This window comes from Maniola hyperantus, chromosome 2 (genome assembly GCF_902806685.2).
Source record: "Maniola hyperantus chromosome 2, iAphHyp1.2, whole genome shotgun sequence".
Taxonomy (NCBI): domain Eukaryota; kingdom Metazoa; phylum Arthropoda; class Insecta; order Lepidoptera; family Nymphalidae; genus Maniola; species Maniola hyperantus.
The window spans coordinates 16,970,966-16,987,964 of record NC_048537.1 but is presented as its reverse complement, the minus strand read 5'-3'; the positions used below and the strand labels follow the sequence as shown (position 1 = coordinate 16,987,964).

Here is a 16,999-nt window from a genome sequence, read left to right as displayed (position 1 = left end):
GCACTGTAATAAGTATGTAGAGAGTTGAAATTTTCACAGAATGTGTACAGTACGCGGCCGAAAGTGATGAACATCGGCCTTTAGAATGACATTTCACCTTTGTAGAGCGTTGTCTCTGTCACTCATACCCATATGACGCTTTGTCGAACGACCGAGATAGTGCACTACAAATCTGCTGTCTTCTTCTAAAGATCGATGTTCATCACTTTTGGCCGCTTGCTGTATTTCTATTGCCGCTATAACTCGCGCAATTTTTTTTTTTTTTTTTTTTATTCAGATACAACAATGTAAGTAAAATAATGTTTTTGTGATATTTCCGTACGGGCAACATTGTTGACCAAACTCAACAGTATCAAATACAAGGCAAAGGTAACTTCCTCAATATATTGGCAACACTGTTATAGCGGGAAGAGCTCACGGTCATTCGTTCGATATAAAACTACTCTGAATATGCAGTTTGCGCCGAATTTTTTTTTTCAAACAATATAAAGCAAGTTTATCATTCTGACTAATATTCCCCTTTCCCCTCCAATTAAGCGTAAAGCTTGTGCTAGGAGTAGGTACGACAATAGTGCAACGGGTGGGGTTTGAACCGGTGGCCTTTCGGTTTTCAGTCCCCTCCCTTAACCGTTGAGCTATCGAGGCTCTATAATCCCTGACTGAAACGACCTCCCCGATAAAAGACGGCCTAAGCACGTCCTTAACGATTCCGACGATCATGATCGACAATGCTCCTATACGGGAGCGGTGTGCAGGCTCGACCGTACCAAAGGGAGATCTCCCACCGAGCGGTTGGTTGTGCTCGGTAGCGCCAGCTCGGCCAGCGGTTGTATCTTGTATTTCTATGTATAGTCCAGATTGCAGAACACTCGTACATTTGTTCGGGACTACGTCATCGATTGAACAGCGCCATCTAGTTTCTACTGTGGCAACCGCCACTCTCCCTAATCCCTATCACGTAGGGCTACACAAGTCAACCTCTTTACAGCGTCTTCGCCGGCGAAGACGAGGTCCCCGATTTCTAACGTCACCCGGACGTGGACTCACGGCACGGCCTCGGGGGCGTACGGACTAACCAGTAGTCCAACAACTCCACCCATCCCAACGTCATCCTAAGCCGTGGTCCGAGCCTCACAGGAGGCGCCCTTAGGACAGGATGTTGCCCCTCGACCTCTGAAATATTTCTTCGAGCCCTAGGGCTCACCCCCATAAGTAGGTATCGAAAGTGAATACACTACTTGGGTCACATTAGTAATTGTGGAGCGCATAGGAGTAGTGTTTACCTACATATTACGTAATTTTTAGGGTTCCGTACCTCAAAAGGAAAAACGGAACCCTTATAGGATCACTTTGTTGTCTGTCTGTCTGTCTGTCTGTCAAGAAACCTACAGGGTACTTCCCGTTGACCTAGAATCATGAAATTTGGCAGGTAGGTAGATCTTATAGCTGGCATTTGGGAAAAAATCTGAAAACCGTGAATTTAGGGTTAGATCACACAAAAAAAATTAAATTGTGGTCATGAACTAATAATTAGTATTTTCAACTTTCGAAGTGAGCGACTATATCAAGTGGGGTATCATATGAAAGGTCTTCACCTGTACATTCTAAAACAGATTTTTATTTATTTTTATGCATCATAGTTTTTGAATTATCGTGCAAAATGTCGAAAAAATACGACTGCAGTACGGAACCCTCATTGCGCGGGCCTGACTCGCACTTGGCCGGTTTTTATACATACACGTCATGTACTTCTGGATAAAGTAGTTTACTAATAGAAAGTGAAATAATTATTAAAATCGGTTCAGCAGTTCTGGAATATATCGATCACAAACCAAAAATCTGTCCTCTTTTCTGTAAAATACGTAGCATGAAGTTCATAGCTGTCTATGGTATAATGTTATTGGCTATAAGTCCCGCAAATTGCTATTGCGCTGGAACCATGTCTCATTAACATCGAAAGCATCATGCTGAGGCAGTAGCCTTTCCAGCTCAAACAAGACATCATTTTTCTTTTTTGTACTGTCGAGCTCGTAGTTTTAAGCTTACCTAGTTTAAATTTTTTAATTTGTAACATTTGGTTTGTATGTTTTGCTTTTTTTGTCTTTTTTTGTTTTGTGAGCTGAATAAACTTTTATTTATTTATTTATTTAAATGACGTGATTTTGACTTCAGCCGAAATAAAATATACCATCCAAAGAATTTCTAAGTACTACTTCGTAGATGTATTCCTATGTCGATGTTACCATCAGCTCGAAACTTCAGTCTAGTGCTGACGTCACTAAATGGCGGTCACGCGCATTAGCAATTTGAGGGACTTATAGCGACCTTTAGGTATTTACTTCTGATCCAAACAATCTGATCATAGAAAACAAATTTCACAAAATGTAATATTTCATCTGGGAGGCAGGCACGACGCTTGTTTCCTCGTTTTTCACATTATTTTAAAATTGTCAGAAATCTGCACTTGGCAATCTTGCAAAAATTAACTTTTTGACAAAAAAAGTGATGACTGCCATCGTTTAACGTAGGTTGGGTTTGAGCAGGTTTTTTTATATGCCAGGGTCGAATTTCTTTTGACGATGGCTCCATGGCTCACTCTGTTGGTAAATTTTATTAAGAGAGATGCCACAACTTTTTTGTTGAAACCGGCTAGCGGCTAGCGGCTGCGCGAATGCGGGAGAATGACAGCTACAAAGTCACGATTGCAATCATCTCTGATTGGTTAACGCTCGCTCACTATTGGCTACAATGCATTGTTGCAACAAGAGTCGCACAAATTCAGCCAATCAGAACAATTGAGATTGTAATAATGATTGATAATTGATGCAGGTATTAGACAATCGTCCTACTGGTGTAAGCGATGGTAATTAATTTTCAAATTCAGCCTATGTCACTCCCCAGGTTTTCAACTATACCCATGTAAAAAAACCGGCCAAGTGCGAGTCAGGCTCGCGCACTGAGGGTTCCGTACTAGAATCGTTTTTATCAACATTTTGCACGATAAATCAAAAACTATGATGCATAAAAATAAATAAAAATCTGTTTTAGAATGCACAGGTAAAGCCCTTTCATATGATACCCGACTTTATATAGTTATCTTACTTCGAAAATTGAAAATACTAATTATTAGTTCATGACTACAATTTCATTTTTTTTGTGTGATGTAACCATAAATTCACGGTTTTCAGATTTTCCCCCGAATGTCTGCTATAAGACCTATCTACCTGCCAAATTTCATGATTCTAGGTCAACGGAAAGTACCCCGTAAGTTTCTTGACAGACAGACGACAAAGTGATCCTATGAGGGTTCCGTTTTTTCTTTTAAGGTACGGAGCCCTTAAAAATCTTAAGAAATTAATTGCTTCGCTAAAATATCAGTTAGGTACAAAGTAAGTAACCCTCTCGACACTAAACATCGCAGCTTACAGCGGGTTTCAGTAAACGCGCGCTATTTCAGGCTGGCCCAGAAACCACGTGACGTCAACGCCGACACACTTCCCCACCCCGGACACGTGGACACCCGGACACCCGCCATAACGATATGTCACTATGTCGATCTTTTACATACATCGAAACATGAGAATGTCATGAAAAGTTTCTGCCTGTGGCGTGATGAAAAAGCGTTTTTAGGGTTCCGTACCTCAAAAATAAAATGAACCCTTATAGGATCACTTCGTTGTCTGCCTATCCGTCTGTCGCGTCTGTCAAGAAAGCCTATAGGGTACTTCCCGTTGAATCATGAAATTTGGCAGGTAGGTAGGTAGCAGACATAAAGGAATAAATCCGAAAACCGTGAATTTGTGGTTACATCACAAAAAAAATTAAAATGTGTTCATAAACAAATAATTAGTATATTCAATTTTGAAAGTAAGATAACTATATCAAGTAGGGTATCTTATGAAACAAACGGCTTTACCTGTACATTCCAAAACAGGTAATTTTTTTTAATTTTTATTCATAATAGTTTTTGATTTATCGTGCAAAATATCGAAAAAATACCCGAGTACGGAACCCTCGGCGGCGAATCTGATTCGCACTTGGCCGTTTTTTTTAACCTTTTATATTTTAATGACTATCTTATGCCTGCAACTTCGTCCGCGTGGACTACCTACACAAATTTAAAACCCCTATTCCACCCCTTTAGGGGTTGAATTTTCGAAAACCCTTTCTTAGCGGATGCCTACGTTATAATAGATATCTGCATGCTAAATTTCAGCCCGATCCGTCCAGTAGTTTGAGCTGTGCGTTGATAGATCATTCAGTGAGTCAGTCACCTTTTCCTTTTATATATTTAGACTAATGTCTTCTCACCACAAAATAGATTAGGTATAATACAGGATGGAGATGGAGATATCTAAATTATCATATTATGCGGAGCACCTGAGTAGTCATCTAACATTATGTTTCTCAGAAGTGTACCTTACTGATCTGGCGTCAAGCCAGCTGCCAGCCAAGTCTGGCCACTTGGTACAATTTCGCGAATCAATATCTACACTCATGCTCATATCACTCCATTTCCTACTGGCTACATCCATATCGATATGAATATTATAAATGCGACATCTATCTGTTTCTATTACCTTTTCATGGCCCGGAAAATTATAAAGAGTTCCCACGGGATTTTCAAAAAGCGGACGAAGTCGCTTCCACATCATCATCACAATCAACCCATCGCCGGCTCACTACAGAGCACGGGTCTCCTCTTAGAGTGTGAAGGGTTTTGGCCATAGTCTACCACGCTGGCCATGTGCGGATTGGTAGACTTCACACACCACCTAGCCTCTGTATTAAGATATGGTATAATATTTTGGGGCAACGGTTCTAACATAAAAAGCGTGTTACTGGCCCAAAAAAGATGCGTGAGAGTCATTTCTAGGTTGTCCCAGCGAGATAGCTGCGTACCTTACTTCCAAAAACTTCGTTTATTAACAGTACCTTCATTATATATCTATGAAACCATTTTGTTTGTTGCTAATAATAAAAATATGTTTACAGAACTTAACAAAAGACAAAAACATAAATTAAAATTCCCATCACATAAAACCGCTCTCATCAATAATAGTTTTAACGTTATGGCAGTAAAAATTGTTAACAAACTACCTTTGGAAATAAGAGAACTTGTAAATATAAATAAAATAGAAAGCCTTAAAAAGAAGTTATTCGAATATTTAATTAAAAACATTTTTTATAGTGTTGACGAATATCTAAGATGTCATTTTTTCCTTTAGTGTGTATTTGGTTACCTTTTGACATATTTTGTATTAAGTACTATCTTGTTTTTTTATTCTTTTGTGACTAAGTATTAAATTTGGCAAATTCTATCAAAACTATGTACACGTTTGTTAGGAATATCATATTGCATGCTAATAGGCAGAATTTGGCTGTACCTTTTTGTTTTGTAACATCTCCACTGTTTACCCAGATTCGCAATAAAGAAATTTGAATTTGAATTTGAATTTGAATTTGAGAACATTATGGAGAACTCTCAGGCATGCAGGTTTCCTCACGATGTTTTCGTTCACCGTTAAAGCAAGTGAAATTTAATTAATTAAAACGCACGTAACTCCGAAAAGTTAGAGGTGCGTACCCGGGATCGAACCCCCGACCACCGATTGGAAGGCGGACGTCCTAACCACTAGGCTATCACAGCTTTCGCAGCAAGTCGCTGTATCATCTAGTAATCTATTAAGAGTAACACCTTTCAGGTTTCAGTCCGCCGTCTGAACGGATAAAGTTTTAGGGCAATATTTTAATATTCCACACTGTTTTTATATTTAACCTATATAGAAGCTTTCCAAAAATAACACAATAATTTCCTAAAATAATTTATTGAAATATTTTTCTTGGTTTCAACACGAGGACTGATATTGTGCCAGACTGGCAGTTTACAAGAAAATCTTAGATCGAATTTCTATTTTGATTCTGAATTTCAGCCACAGATTTGAAGAAACAAAACTAAATCACAGATTTTATGGGAATTTATACAGTTAGTTGATTCATAGAGATGTATACTTTAGAAAACTTTTTATTTCTATAAAAATAGTTTCAATAGCAGGTGTTTCAGAACAAAAGTCGAGTCAGACTTGTGCACTGAGGGTTCCGTACTGGGGTATTTTTTTCGACATTTTTCACGATAAATTAAAACTATTTCTATTTTTAACCGACTTCAAAAAAAGGAGGAGGTTCTCAATTCGTCGGAATCTTTTTTTTTTTTTTTTTTTTTTTTTTTTTTTTAAATGTATGTTCCCTGATTACTCGAAGACGCCTAGACCGATTTTGAAAATTCTTTTTTTGTTTGAAAGGGTATACTTCAAAGTTGGTCCCATTTAAATTTGGTGAAGATCTGATGAACATCTTCGAAGATAGATGCTGGAACTCCTCAACGGATAAGAGTAAATTGCTCGCGATCAGTGTAATAGCTTAGTAAACAGTAGATTTTTAACCAGTCATAGCATAATTCCATGGGGCCACTAAAAATTGTGAAATAAAAAAAAATTACAAAAAAAATAAAAACCGACTTCGATACACAAACACTAAAAATTGAAAAATAATTTAATTTATTACCGAATATATTATGTATACAAGAGTTAATATAGTTCCATAATAATATTTTTTGGGGTCGGTGCCAATGAGGTGCCATTGTGGAGTCTCATAAAAATATGAAGTCTAGACGATTCGCGCAGCTACTAAAGCTAATTGGCACCGGCACCAAAAAGTATTATTATGGAACTATATTAACTCTTGTATACATAATATATTCGGTAATAAATTAAATTATTTTTCAATTTTTAGTGTTTGTGTATCGAAGTCGGTTTTTATTTTTTTTGTAAAATTTTTTTTTTAAACAGTTTTACAATGTACCTACAGGTAAAGCCCTTACATTTATGATACCTCATTCGCTATGATTATCTTACTTTGAAAATTAAAAATACTAGGTAATTTTTTTTTCATGAACACATTTTAATTTTTTTTTTGTGATCCAACCACAAATTCACGGTTTTCGGATTTTTCTCTGACGTTTGCTATAAGACCTACCTACCTGCCTAATTTCATGATTCTAGGTCAACGGAAAGTACCTACCCTATAGGTTTTCTTGACAGACACGACAGATGGACAGACTGACTGACAGACAGACAACAAAGTGATCCTATAAATGTTTCTTTTTTCCTTTTGAGGTACGGAACCCTAAAAAATAGCTATTAAGTTTAGTTCTAGGTAAGTGGTCAATTGAAATCTTGCATGGAACCTAGGTACCTAATATCAATGACGTGATATTACTAAATCACAATTTTAACCTCCTAAATTTCTTTCAATAATCCTAATTAATAAACAGAAAAAAGAAACGCCAAAATTTTAATTGTCTTTATTAGATACAATTGCTTTGCAACCTGTTATAAAAGATAATAATCATACAAAGTTTGAAAACATTGATAAAGCATGTCGAAATTATAACATCTTAATGAAAAACAACATGGTAAGTTATCACATAATGGTAAATATTGAATCACAACACTTATAATGATGAAATACAACATAAATCGAACATATTTGATGCCAAAGCTTATATACAATGATTGCATGAGTCTTAGAATAACAACGCATAACTATCGTATTATTATCTTTCATTCCAATAATAAATATTAATTATCAAAAATATTAGTTGCCTCATATATTTCTTATATTTAAAGTGGTGCAAATCCCTTCGAAAGTGCTGGAGTTATTTTCGCGAAAACTAAGACCGACAGTCCATCATACATTTGGGAGAAAGATTAGCATTTATTTTGAAATAAACCAACCAATAAGAACGATCCATTTTCATATCTTCATACAAGATAGGAAAAAGGAGAGAACATAATATTGGTCGATTTTTTTGCTCACCACTCTTCGCAAATTTTTAGCGGACTGATACTGAAAATAAAACTAATCATTCTTGACTTGGTATTTCTGATCTCACTTTTTCTCTCTATGCGTTATTACTCTAAGCCATGGCTCTTCTTTCTTCTTTGATTCCTCTTATACAATAACAGTGATCAGTAATAGTACATTTTGTATGTGGGTACACTGAACACATAGTCCAACGAACCACCCCTGGACTGGAAGAAATGATTGTCGTATGTATACACGCGGCCTCTGTACCTGTACCAACAATTCACTCATTACATCAACTAGTCTGGTGAGATAATGATGAAAATGAAATGATGATACTGTTGGTAATGATGATTCGTTATTGTTTGATGGTGATGATTTAGTTTTGTTAAGTAATGATTTATTTAGACTGCTTTTAAGGAAGTTTAAAATAGGCTACCAAACTAAAGTTATTACTAACTACTCATAGATATCAGAACTAGAATCGCTACTAGAAAAGTTGAAAGCGTGTCTAGTGTGTTTGTTTGTTGGTTTATTGGTTTGTCCTTCAATCACGTCGCAACGGAACAACGGATCGCCGTGATTTTTTGCATGGGTTAAAGACCTGGAGAGTGGCTACTTTTTATCCCGGAAAACCAAAGAGTTTCCACATGATTTTAAAAAAATCAAAATCTGCGTGAAAGAAGTCGTGGACATCAGCTAGTTATAAAATATAGCAGATAGCAGATAGCAGACTAGCTGATGCCCGCGACTTCTTACGCGTGGAAGTAGGTTTTTAAAAATGAACCTTGGAACTCTTTGATTTTCCGGGATAAAAAGTAGCACATGTCACTCTCCAGGTCTTTAACTATACCCATGCAAAAAATCACGTCAATCGGTTGCTCCGTTGCGACGTGATGGAAGAACAAACCAACAAACAAACACTCTCGCATTTATAATATTATGGGTACTGATTCTACTCTTCTAGCTTAAAACGAATAAATATAGTAAAGTAGTAGCGTAAGAGACTATAAAGCTAGTCAATAAGAACGATTTCGATAATCACAATGCAAATATCACTAGATTTGGTGCAAGCGAAGGGTCGTTCAATATTGGCAACGTTGGGTGAACCCGCAAAAACGACCACGAAGCAAACTTGGTAGAAATAGAGAGTTATGTTTAGAGGATGACGCGAAACTTACGCAACAGAGTGCATCGACCCCGGGATAAATATACACACGTATCGCTGTCCAGCGCATTGGTGTTTTATTTATCAAAATGCATGCCTAACAAATTCTATTTGTATCCAGGGAAAAGGCAAAGTTTATCTGATGGAGAAATGAGAGTAAAAAGTTTTTCTTTGATTCTTATCGCTCGTGCGCATGTAAGAGAGCTCAGAGCAAGCTCTGGGCCTCAATTTAAGGTCAAAAGGAAGGTACCTCACCTGATAAATATTGATCGATTTGGTCAATTACAAGTCAGTCAAAGTCAAAGCCATTTATCCAAAATGAGTAAGATTGTACACTTTTGATTGTCAATAATTGCAATATATTTAAAGTTTTTGAAGCGTAGGTAAAGGAAAAAAATTAAACATTAAACGAGGATTTAACTTAAGAATTTAACGAGCGTAGTTGCGTAGAAGATGCTTTGAATGTATTTGGCAGAAAACGCGGACGCTGAAAGGGCCATATTCCACACCTTAGCGGTTCGTATCAGAAAATTCAGAAACGTTTAATAAAAACGTTTCATGGGAGTAGATTGAATGTCGACTAAAGGTTGCCAACGTTCACGGTTTCTAACTTTTTTATGGTAGAATGGCGAAGGAGAAATAAGTTTGTGAAGTTCCTGAGAACTAAATATACATAAGTAGGTTTAAAGGCCTTGCTTGTAATTAATTCTGTAAAACATTCACCTCGGCTTGTTCAGTTATGATTGACCGCTTTACGCATTCAGTTGTAATTTACGAGCTTGTCAAAACAAGGTAACGCGTAAATCAAAAGCTAAGAAAACACGCAACACCCCGCGTTGTGCAATCAAAAATAATTTCAGTTTAGATTTTTACAGACTCGCATCTTGTAGAACTTTAAAAAATATATATTGGAACGGCTGATGCAAAAAAAATTTAAACGACAATGAGGCTATTTCTGTAATACACAATGTCTAAACTAAACTAACAGAGTCTAAAGTTGCTATTTGTTTCGTAATTGTTTCCTTTCGAAAAAAGATACTAAAGGATCTGTCAATTAAGTTTACGGCCGAAATTAATAATCAATCTATCTGTAATCTAGATGAGTTACTTAGCAAGGATGCTATTTTTTGTATGGTTTCTATATTTTAGCGTTTAAACTATTAATATGGTTATGGTTTTTATATTATTATGACAAATCATTAAAAAATTAAAGTTGCTAACGATGAGAAGAAGATAGGTAATTAATCAGAAATCCAAAATAAATAAATAAATTAGGTATGTGAACTTAAAGTAAGTAAAGACAGAAAGATAAAGAATCCTGTAGATTTTACGGCATATTTATGTGAATTAAGTTACAAGAAATTATTATAGTTAAAAACACTTGTGGTTGATTATTTCAAACTTTTTGTTTAGGTAAAAATAAGTACTTGTGTACTAAAGGTCGTTAAAAAAGTTGTAAACTTGATGTGAATGTGTAGCCAGGATAATATATTGTGAATTTGTATTAGAGTGATTTACTTGTGAAATGTAGCAGTGCGAAGTGATTAATTATTCTCGGTGTGCTGTTAAAAAGCGCAAGTAACTCCAGTTTCACAACGTACGTCCGTTTGAGTTAAATATACATTTATGTACTACATCAAATAGGGCACCGTTGTGCAAGGCTCATGCGTAAGGTACTTACTGTCGTTGAAGATATTTACTAGCGCCTCGAGTGTAAGTTTTTTAAAGGAATACTCGTCATTGGAACTGGTAAGAAATGTTAATAATTGCGAAAGCCATATTTGGACGAATCATTAATATATTCGGCGATTCACTGTTTTTAATAATATCTGTGTCCATATCGCCAAAGCTAGCATATTCACATTTCAATAATTCTACATATTTCTGCTTTTCTAAAGCATTATGTTTCTGTACTTTAAAAAGAAATTTGCGAAACGTGAAAAGTTCTTCTTAGTGATTTTTTAGTTCGGGATTTAAATTAATAACGTAAAAAAATTAGTAACGAAAATCTACATACTCATTTATTAACATAGTAGGTATGGGATCATAGCCCAAAAAGACTAACTCCAGTGACAAGCCTGTTCCCACAAAAACTTACACTCAAGGCTACTCGAATTAAAGAAAAGTCCACACACATAAGAAGAGTACAAAGGCATAACTCACTTTAATCCGAGAGCGGCCTTCGTATCGAGAACTTCGACAATATCTCCCGCTTTTAGGGATACTTCATCATCAGCTGATGCCGTGTAGTCTGATGTCGCTACCACGATGTCGTCCACCTGTAACAAGACATAAGACTCAGTTAATACCTTGAAAAAAGTTGAAGTGGCAGTATAGAAAATAATAATTGTAGCTGATGACCGCTGTAGAGGTCACAAAAATAACTACATTTAGTTAGTAGTAGTAGATGCCTACCAGCACATATAAAAATTATAAGCTATGTTAAGATTTGAAAGATTTTGCCCATTACCTTAGACGGACTTCTGCTACACGTAGATCTAGACCTTGTACTCGACAAGGATGGGGAATGATATCTTCTGTAGTTAGGTGTGTTATCATAACTGTTTATTCTTGATCTAGTGTACTCTCTATCTAGCCGCACGCCATTATGTTTTCTACTATAACCACCATTTGTATATTTTGAGATTCTTTGACTGTTACTTATATTGCAATATCCCGTAAACGTTTGAAGGTCTTCATCATTGTCATCAAGTACTGGACAACTGTACATACTGAAGCGATGTGCTGTGGGCTGACTGAGATTCAGGGCTGAGAAAACATGTAAAGGTTCGAAATGTCTTATACCATTTTCATCTAATACTGTATAAGCCACCTGACCAGTAAGAACAGCGCGACTGGCTTCCCGAGGAACAACGGCTTGCAAACCTTTCTTCATTATTAATAAGGCACCAGGAAGCTTTTTACGCTGAAATAGGAAATCTTCCATTGCTAAGCTATTTTCAGGATGAAGCAAGCTCAAAGGAATATCATCAGATGTCATTAGAGGAGCTTCTTCCGGAACTATCATTAGTGCAGCACTCTCTCGCACCAAATCCCTAACTTTAGGATCTGTGCGAGCTAGCTCTGGATCTGCTTCTAGTTTACGAAGTGCAGAATGTAAACTAGGAGTCTGTTCCGCGAGTTTTCTCATAACTGTGAGTCTTTTGAGGATACTCATACACATCTCATCATTTTCTATTTTTGCTAAACTGTGATCATCCCTTAAAATGCAGAGCAAACTTTTGGCTACATCACTCAATCCAAGAACTTTTGCAAGACCCACTGCCTGAATAATTACTTCTTTCATCATTTCTTTATTGGAGTCTTCGAAAATTGTTTCCAATGTTTTGCTACTAGTCTCTTGTACAGCAGATACGATAGCTTTTTGTAAAGTTTCAACAGCCTCATGATCCGTTTTTATAAATGAAATGGAGTCTGATATGCGGCTCAAAACATGGTGTAGTAAGTTTGTATCATTTTTTGAAATATTTTTAAAAGCAGGTCCAAGCACTTGATTTTCACTGCTAAGAAAGTCACTAAATTTGTCAATTATCTCTTCTTCAGTATAGGAATGTTTATCCAATGCACTATTGATTGCAATTTTGATTAATTCTACTTTTGAATTTGTGGAATTTTCAAGTATTTCTTCGCATAGAACTTCTTTATTTTCTTCTGTTTGAAGAATTTTATACATGGCAGATACGAAGTCTTCATCAATAGTTTTTCCCAGAATTGTATCAATTGATTTCAATATATGCTGATATTTTTCTTTTCCATTGTTATTATTAATTTCTTCAAATTGCTCTGCTGTGACTAAAGCAGCCAATACAGCAGCTGCAATTGAATTTTTCACTTTTTCCTGGTGAGCATGCTGCTCTTTATCTCCATTAAAATCATCATGATCTTGAACATCTAACCTTTTTTTATTACCTCTGCCTCTTTTACTTTCTTTGATCAATCCGTTATTTTTATGATTTTTATAGATTTCAGATTTCAAGTGGGTACTCATTTCTATTATGGATGTAATTACTTCCATTAGCTGATTTGCTACATCATCTTTTAATCCAAAATCTGTAACAAAAGCTTTCAAGACTTCGGCATTCTTTGTATGATTCAATATAATATTAATAGCAGGTAAATCAGTAGGAACTTGCCTCCCAATTGACATTCCTGCTTCTGACAATTGCCTTAGCATTTTTCTGTCGATAGTCAACTCTCCTTTTGTAGAGGAAGTGTCATTTGGGTTAGTTTTAACTTTTAACAGTTTTAGTTCTTCTGGAGTGACAACAAAACTTTGTACAGAAAATTCGAGACCTTCTTCACCTTCAGTAAGATCAGGAGCTACAAATTTGAGACCTTCAGGCGTCTGAACAATTTGGCCAGGGACAAAAGTCACTCCTTGATCATCGTTTTCAATTACTCTACCAGGAACAAATCTTGGACCTTCATCAGTGTCAACCACTTGACCGGGGACGAATCTGGAACCTTCATCTTCTGTTGATATAACTTGTCCAGGAATGAAGGTTGGGCCAGCTTTTGTTTCAATAATTTGTCCAGGTACAAATCGTGGGCCATCAATTGTATGTATAGTTTGTCCTGGAACAAATTTAGGCCCACTTTTTGTATTTACTACTTGTCCAGGAACGAATTTAGGTCCATCAGTTGTATCGACTACTTGACCGGGTACAAATTGTTCTCCATTTTCTGTGAAGACTATTTGTCCTGGCACAAACACTCCTTCTATCATCATTCCTGGAACGAAACGAGATTGATTTGCTTCATTTTTTACAAGACGCCCTGGAACTACTTTACCATCCAACGCCGGAGCTTTAGGTCCTGGATAAAATTCTATGCCTTTGGTTGATTGTACCATATGACCGAATACATATAAGGATTCCTCAGATAAAGAGCATGTTTTAATGTCAATCGGTAACCCAACAGGCGTGTTTTCAGTAAAAGTTATATCTTCTATTGTCTTGGCAACTGAAAACTCTACGTTGCCGTTAGCTTGAACAATAGTTTTACCAGGGACGAACTTTTCACCGCAATCTGTGTGAACAACTTGCCCTTCAATGAATTTTGGCCCATCGATTGTATCAACGGTTGTTCCAGGAACAAACTCTAGGCCATTGTCACCTATCTTTGTAATACCAGGAACAAAGACTGTTTCACCATTTGTAGTAACTGTTTGACCAGGTACAAATTTAAGTCCATTCGGTGTAGCCAGTGTAGCTCCCGGAACAAATTGTAATTCATCTTCATGATGTATCACTTGTCCAGGCACAAACTGCCAGTCATTGTTTATTTTTGCATTTTGTCCAGGTGTGAAAACAATATTGCCATTCTCCGTTACTGTTTGTCCTGGTACGAATTTAACTCCATCTGGAGTCATTATTGTTTGGCCCGGAACAAACACCTCTTCTGATCCATTATTTATCACCTTTCCAGGAACGAATTTAAGACCTTCTTCAGACAAAACAGTATGTCCTTCAGTAAAGCGATATTTCTCATCTTTATTTTTAATTGTTTGCCCGCAAACAAACTCATCTCCATTTTCTGTTTGTAAAACTTGTCCAGCAAGGAAAAATGGCTCATTAGTATTTTCATTATTAATAATATGTCCGGGTATCAGGCCTGGTCCTGCAGGAGTATTCACACTAAGACCAGGAACAAACACAGGCCCAGAGGGTGTTTCCACTGTTTGACCGGGTACAAAAACGGGGCCCTGAGGTGTATTTATATGTTGACCGGGAATAAACTTCTTTGCTTTATTTATGTCTAAAGTTAGACCTGATATTTTTGCAATTTTTTCTCTTTTTCCTTTTTTGATATTTTTAACAACTTCCGTCAAATTTTCTAGCGTAGGAAGCATATCAAGTTTATCAGAGTTGAGTAACTTTTCTGTTATATTGGACGTTTCTATTAAGCGCTCTTCGGAAAGTTCTGCAACGGCACTTAACACTGCTTCCGAGGGCCGTGACTTTATTACTTTTAAAGGATTCACACAAGGCACATTTTCAAGAGGAACCGAAACTTCACCTATATTGCGGTCCACTTCATGTACTTCGGTATCACAATGATAGGGCGTTATATTTAGAGGTGACGGGAGTGCAGTCACTTTAGGTGTAAAGAATTCATTGTTTACTTCCTTTTCAAACAAATCCCAGTCCCATGTTTCAAGCAGTGGATGTATTTGATCTCTCCAGTCACCGCTGCACATAACCATACTCGATTTCGATCGCATATGATGAAGGTCAAAATTATTACACGAAAAACTTTTAATATCATGTTTTTCATGCTTAGTTACTTCTAGTTTAGCTTTCTTTGCCACACGTTCTTGACGCATTTTTTCTTCTTCTATTTCCTGTACTTCCGCTAATTTTTCCTTGTTTTCAAATATTTTTTTCATAGACGAAAGACCTGCAGCACGTTTCCTTTTTTTCTTACGGTCTTCGAGTTCCTCTAACTCCCTCTGTTTTAAAACCTCTGCGTTCGGTCCCTCTCCTTCAAATATTTCCGCTTCCTCAGTGAAATCCTTAAAGTCCATTGAAACGCTGCGACCTTGTTTTGTTTTGATAAGTAAAGTGTCTGAGTCTTTGGCAAGCATAACATCTCTAACATCACCATCCCTCACTGCTGCTTCCATTCGAGCTGAGAAAACTAAGCTGCATCTCCTCTCTTGAACCGTGTACACGTAGCGTTTGTCATCTGCCACTTGTTTCGTTAGAAGCACTTCCATCAATCCACGTTGAGCGTCAGTAGAGCCGTCTAAGACTGGGAATATGTACCTATATCCTGCAAGCATTTCATGTTTCCTGTTTCCATAGTTGATTTCCGGCGAATAATGATGCGGTCCTAGTTCGCCTGACACGTTGGTTATCTTACATTTGTTTGCTTTACCCGAACGAGCGGTAAGCAGCACTGGAATGTAGTGGTGAGACGGTAATCCGTAGGATTTCCCCGTGATCCTGCAGCATCGTTTCGCGTCTGCTGGGGATATCGGCGCAAGAAGCGGGAAATAGTTGGGCTTGGGCAAGCCTCGACTGCGGCCGGTTATTCTACAGAAAGACATCGCGGTCGATCACGTATTCATAGTATTTGTTTACAAACTCAAGTGAAGCCGGCTTAATACGCGAACGTTTGAATATAATATCGATTTATTCGCGGAAGGTGCGCGTGCGTCGATTGCGGAGCTTATGAAGCGACTGCGGGAGTTTGGTCTAAGCTCAGAGCTTAACTTCGTCGGTTCGCACCTCCGCAACGGTGTGCCGTATATCTGTTCCGGTTACGAGTTATTTATAATCATAAAGAGCGACGTATACGCTGAATATGTGACACGATTTTAAGATGAAAACAACAAAGACGTGAATTTACAGTTTTTCCCTCAAAAGATGACCTCCCTGGCGCGGTGGTGATCACTGTGGTATTATACGTGGGAGGTCCCAGGTTCGATTCCAGGCAGGGGCAATTTGAAAATTTATAATTTCTAAATTGTCTCTGGCCTGGTCTGGTGGGAGGTATCGGCCGTGGCCACTAGCCACCCTACCAACAAAGCCGTTCCGAAACGATGCCTTGTAGAGTCTAAAAAGGTTTAACAAAACTGTCATACCTTTACCACTTACCACCTGGTGAGATTGCAGTCAAGGGCTACCTATATTATAATATAATGGAATAAAAAAAAGTGAATTACCTAGTCGTGGAAAAACGATATGAAAGCAATATACTATGAAATCGAAGTGTTCGGTGTATTTTGGAAATGTAAATATTTATGTGCAAACGTTACTCGAAAATATCTTCACGAAATTGAATTCGTGTATTTGAAGACTTTGTACATGTGATTGTAAAGGGGGGATTTATAAATGGAAATAATTAATGTATACAGTCTACCATACAATTTTAAAAAGAGAGGAAACTAAAACATAAACTTATGATCTTGTTTTAATACGACTTACACATATTTCAGAA

At 37.1% G+C, this 16,999-nt stretch overlaps 1 protein-coding gene across 1 annotated transcript in view; it reads right to left on the bottom strand.

Annotated features, from left to right (window-relative positions):
- LOC138404017 (uncharacterized) overlaps positions 1-16,277 on the bottom strand; it is a 42,089-nt gene extending 25,812 nt beyond the window's left edge. Inside the window, exons 1-2 of the mRNA XM_069506754.1 lie at positions 11,505-16,277; positions 11,198-11,313 (exon numbers count right to left, since the gene is read on the bottom strand). Of these exons, the coding sequence (XP_069362855.1) occupies positions 11,198-11,313; positions 11,505-16,106 (4,718 nt within the window). The 5' untranslated portion in view covers positions 16,107-16,277. The remainder of the gene's footprint in view (positions 1-11,197; positions 11,314-11,504) is intronic.
- Positions 16,278-16,999: the final 722 nt, after the last annotated feature.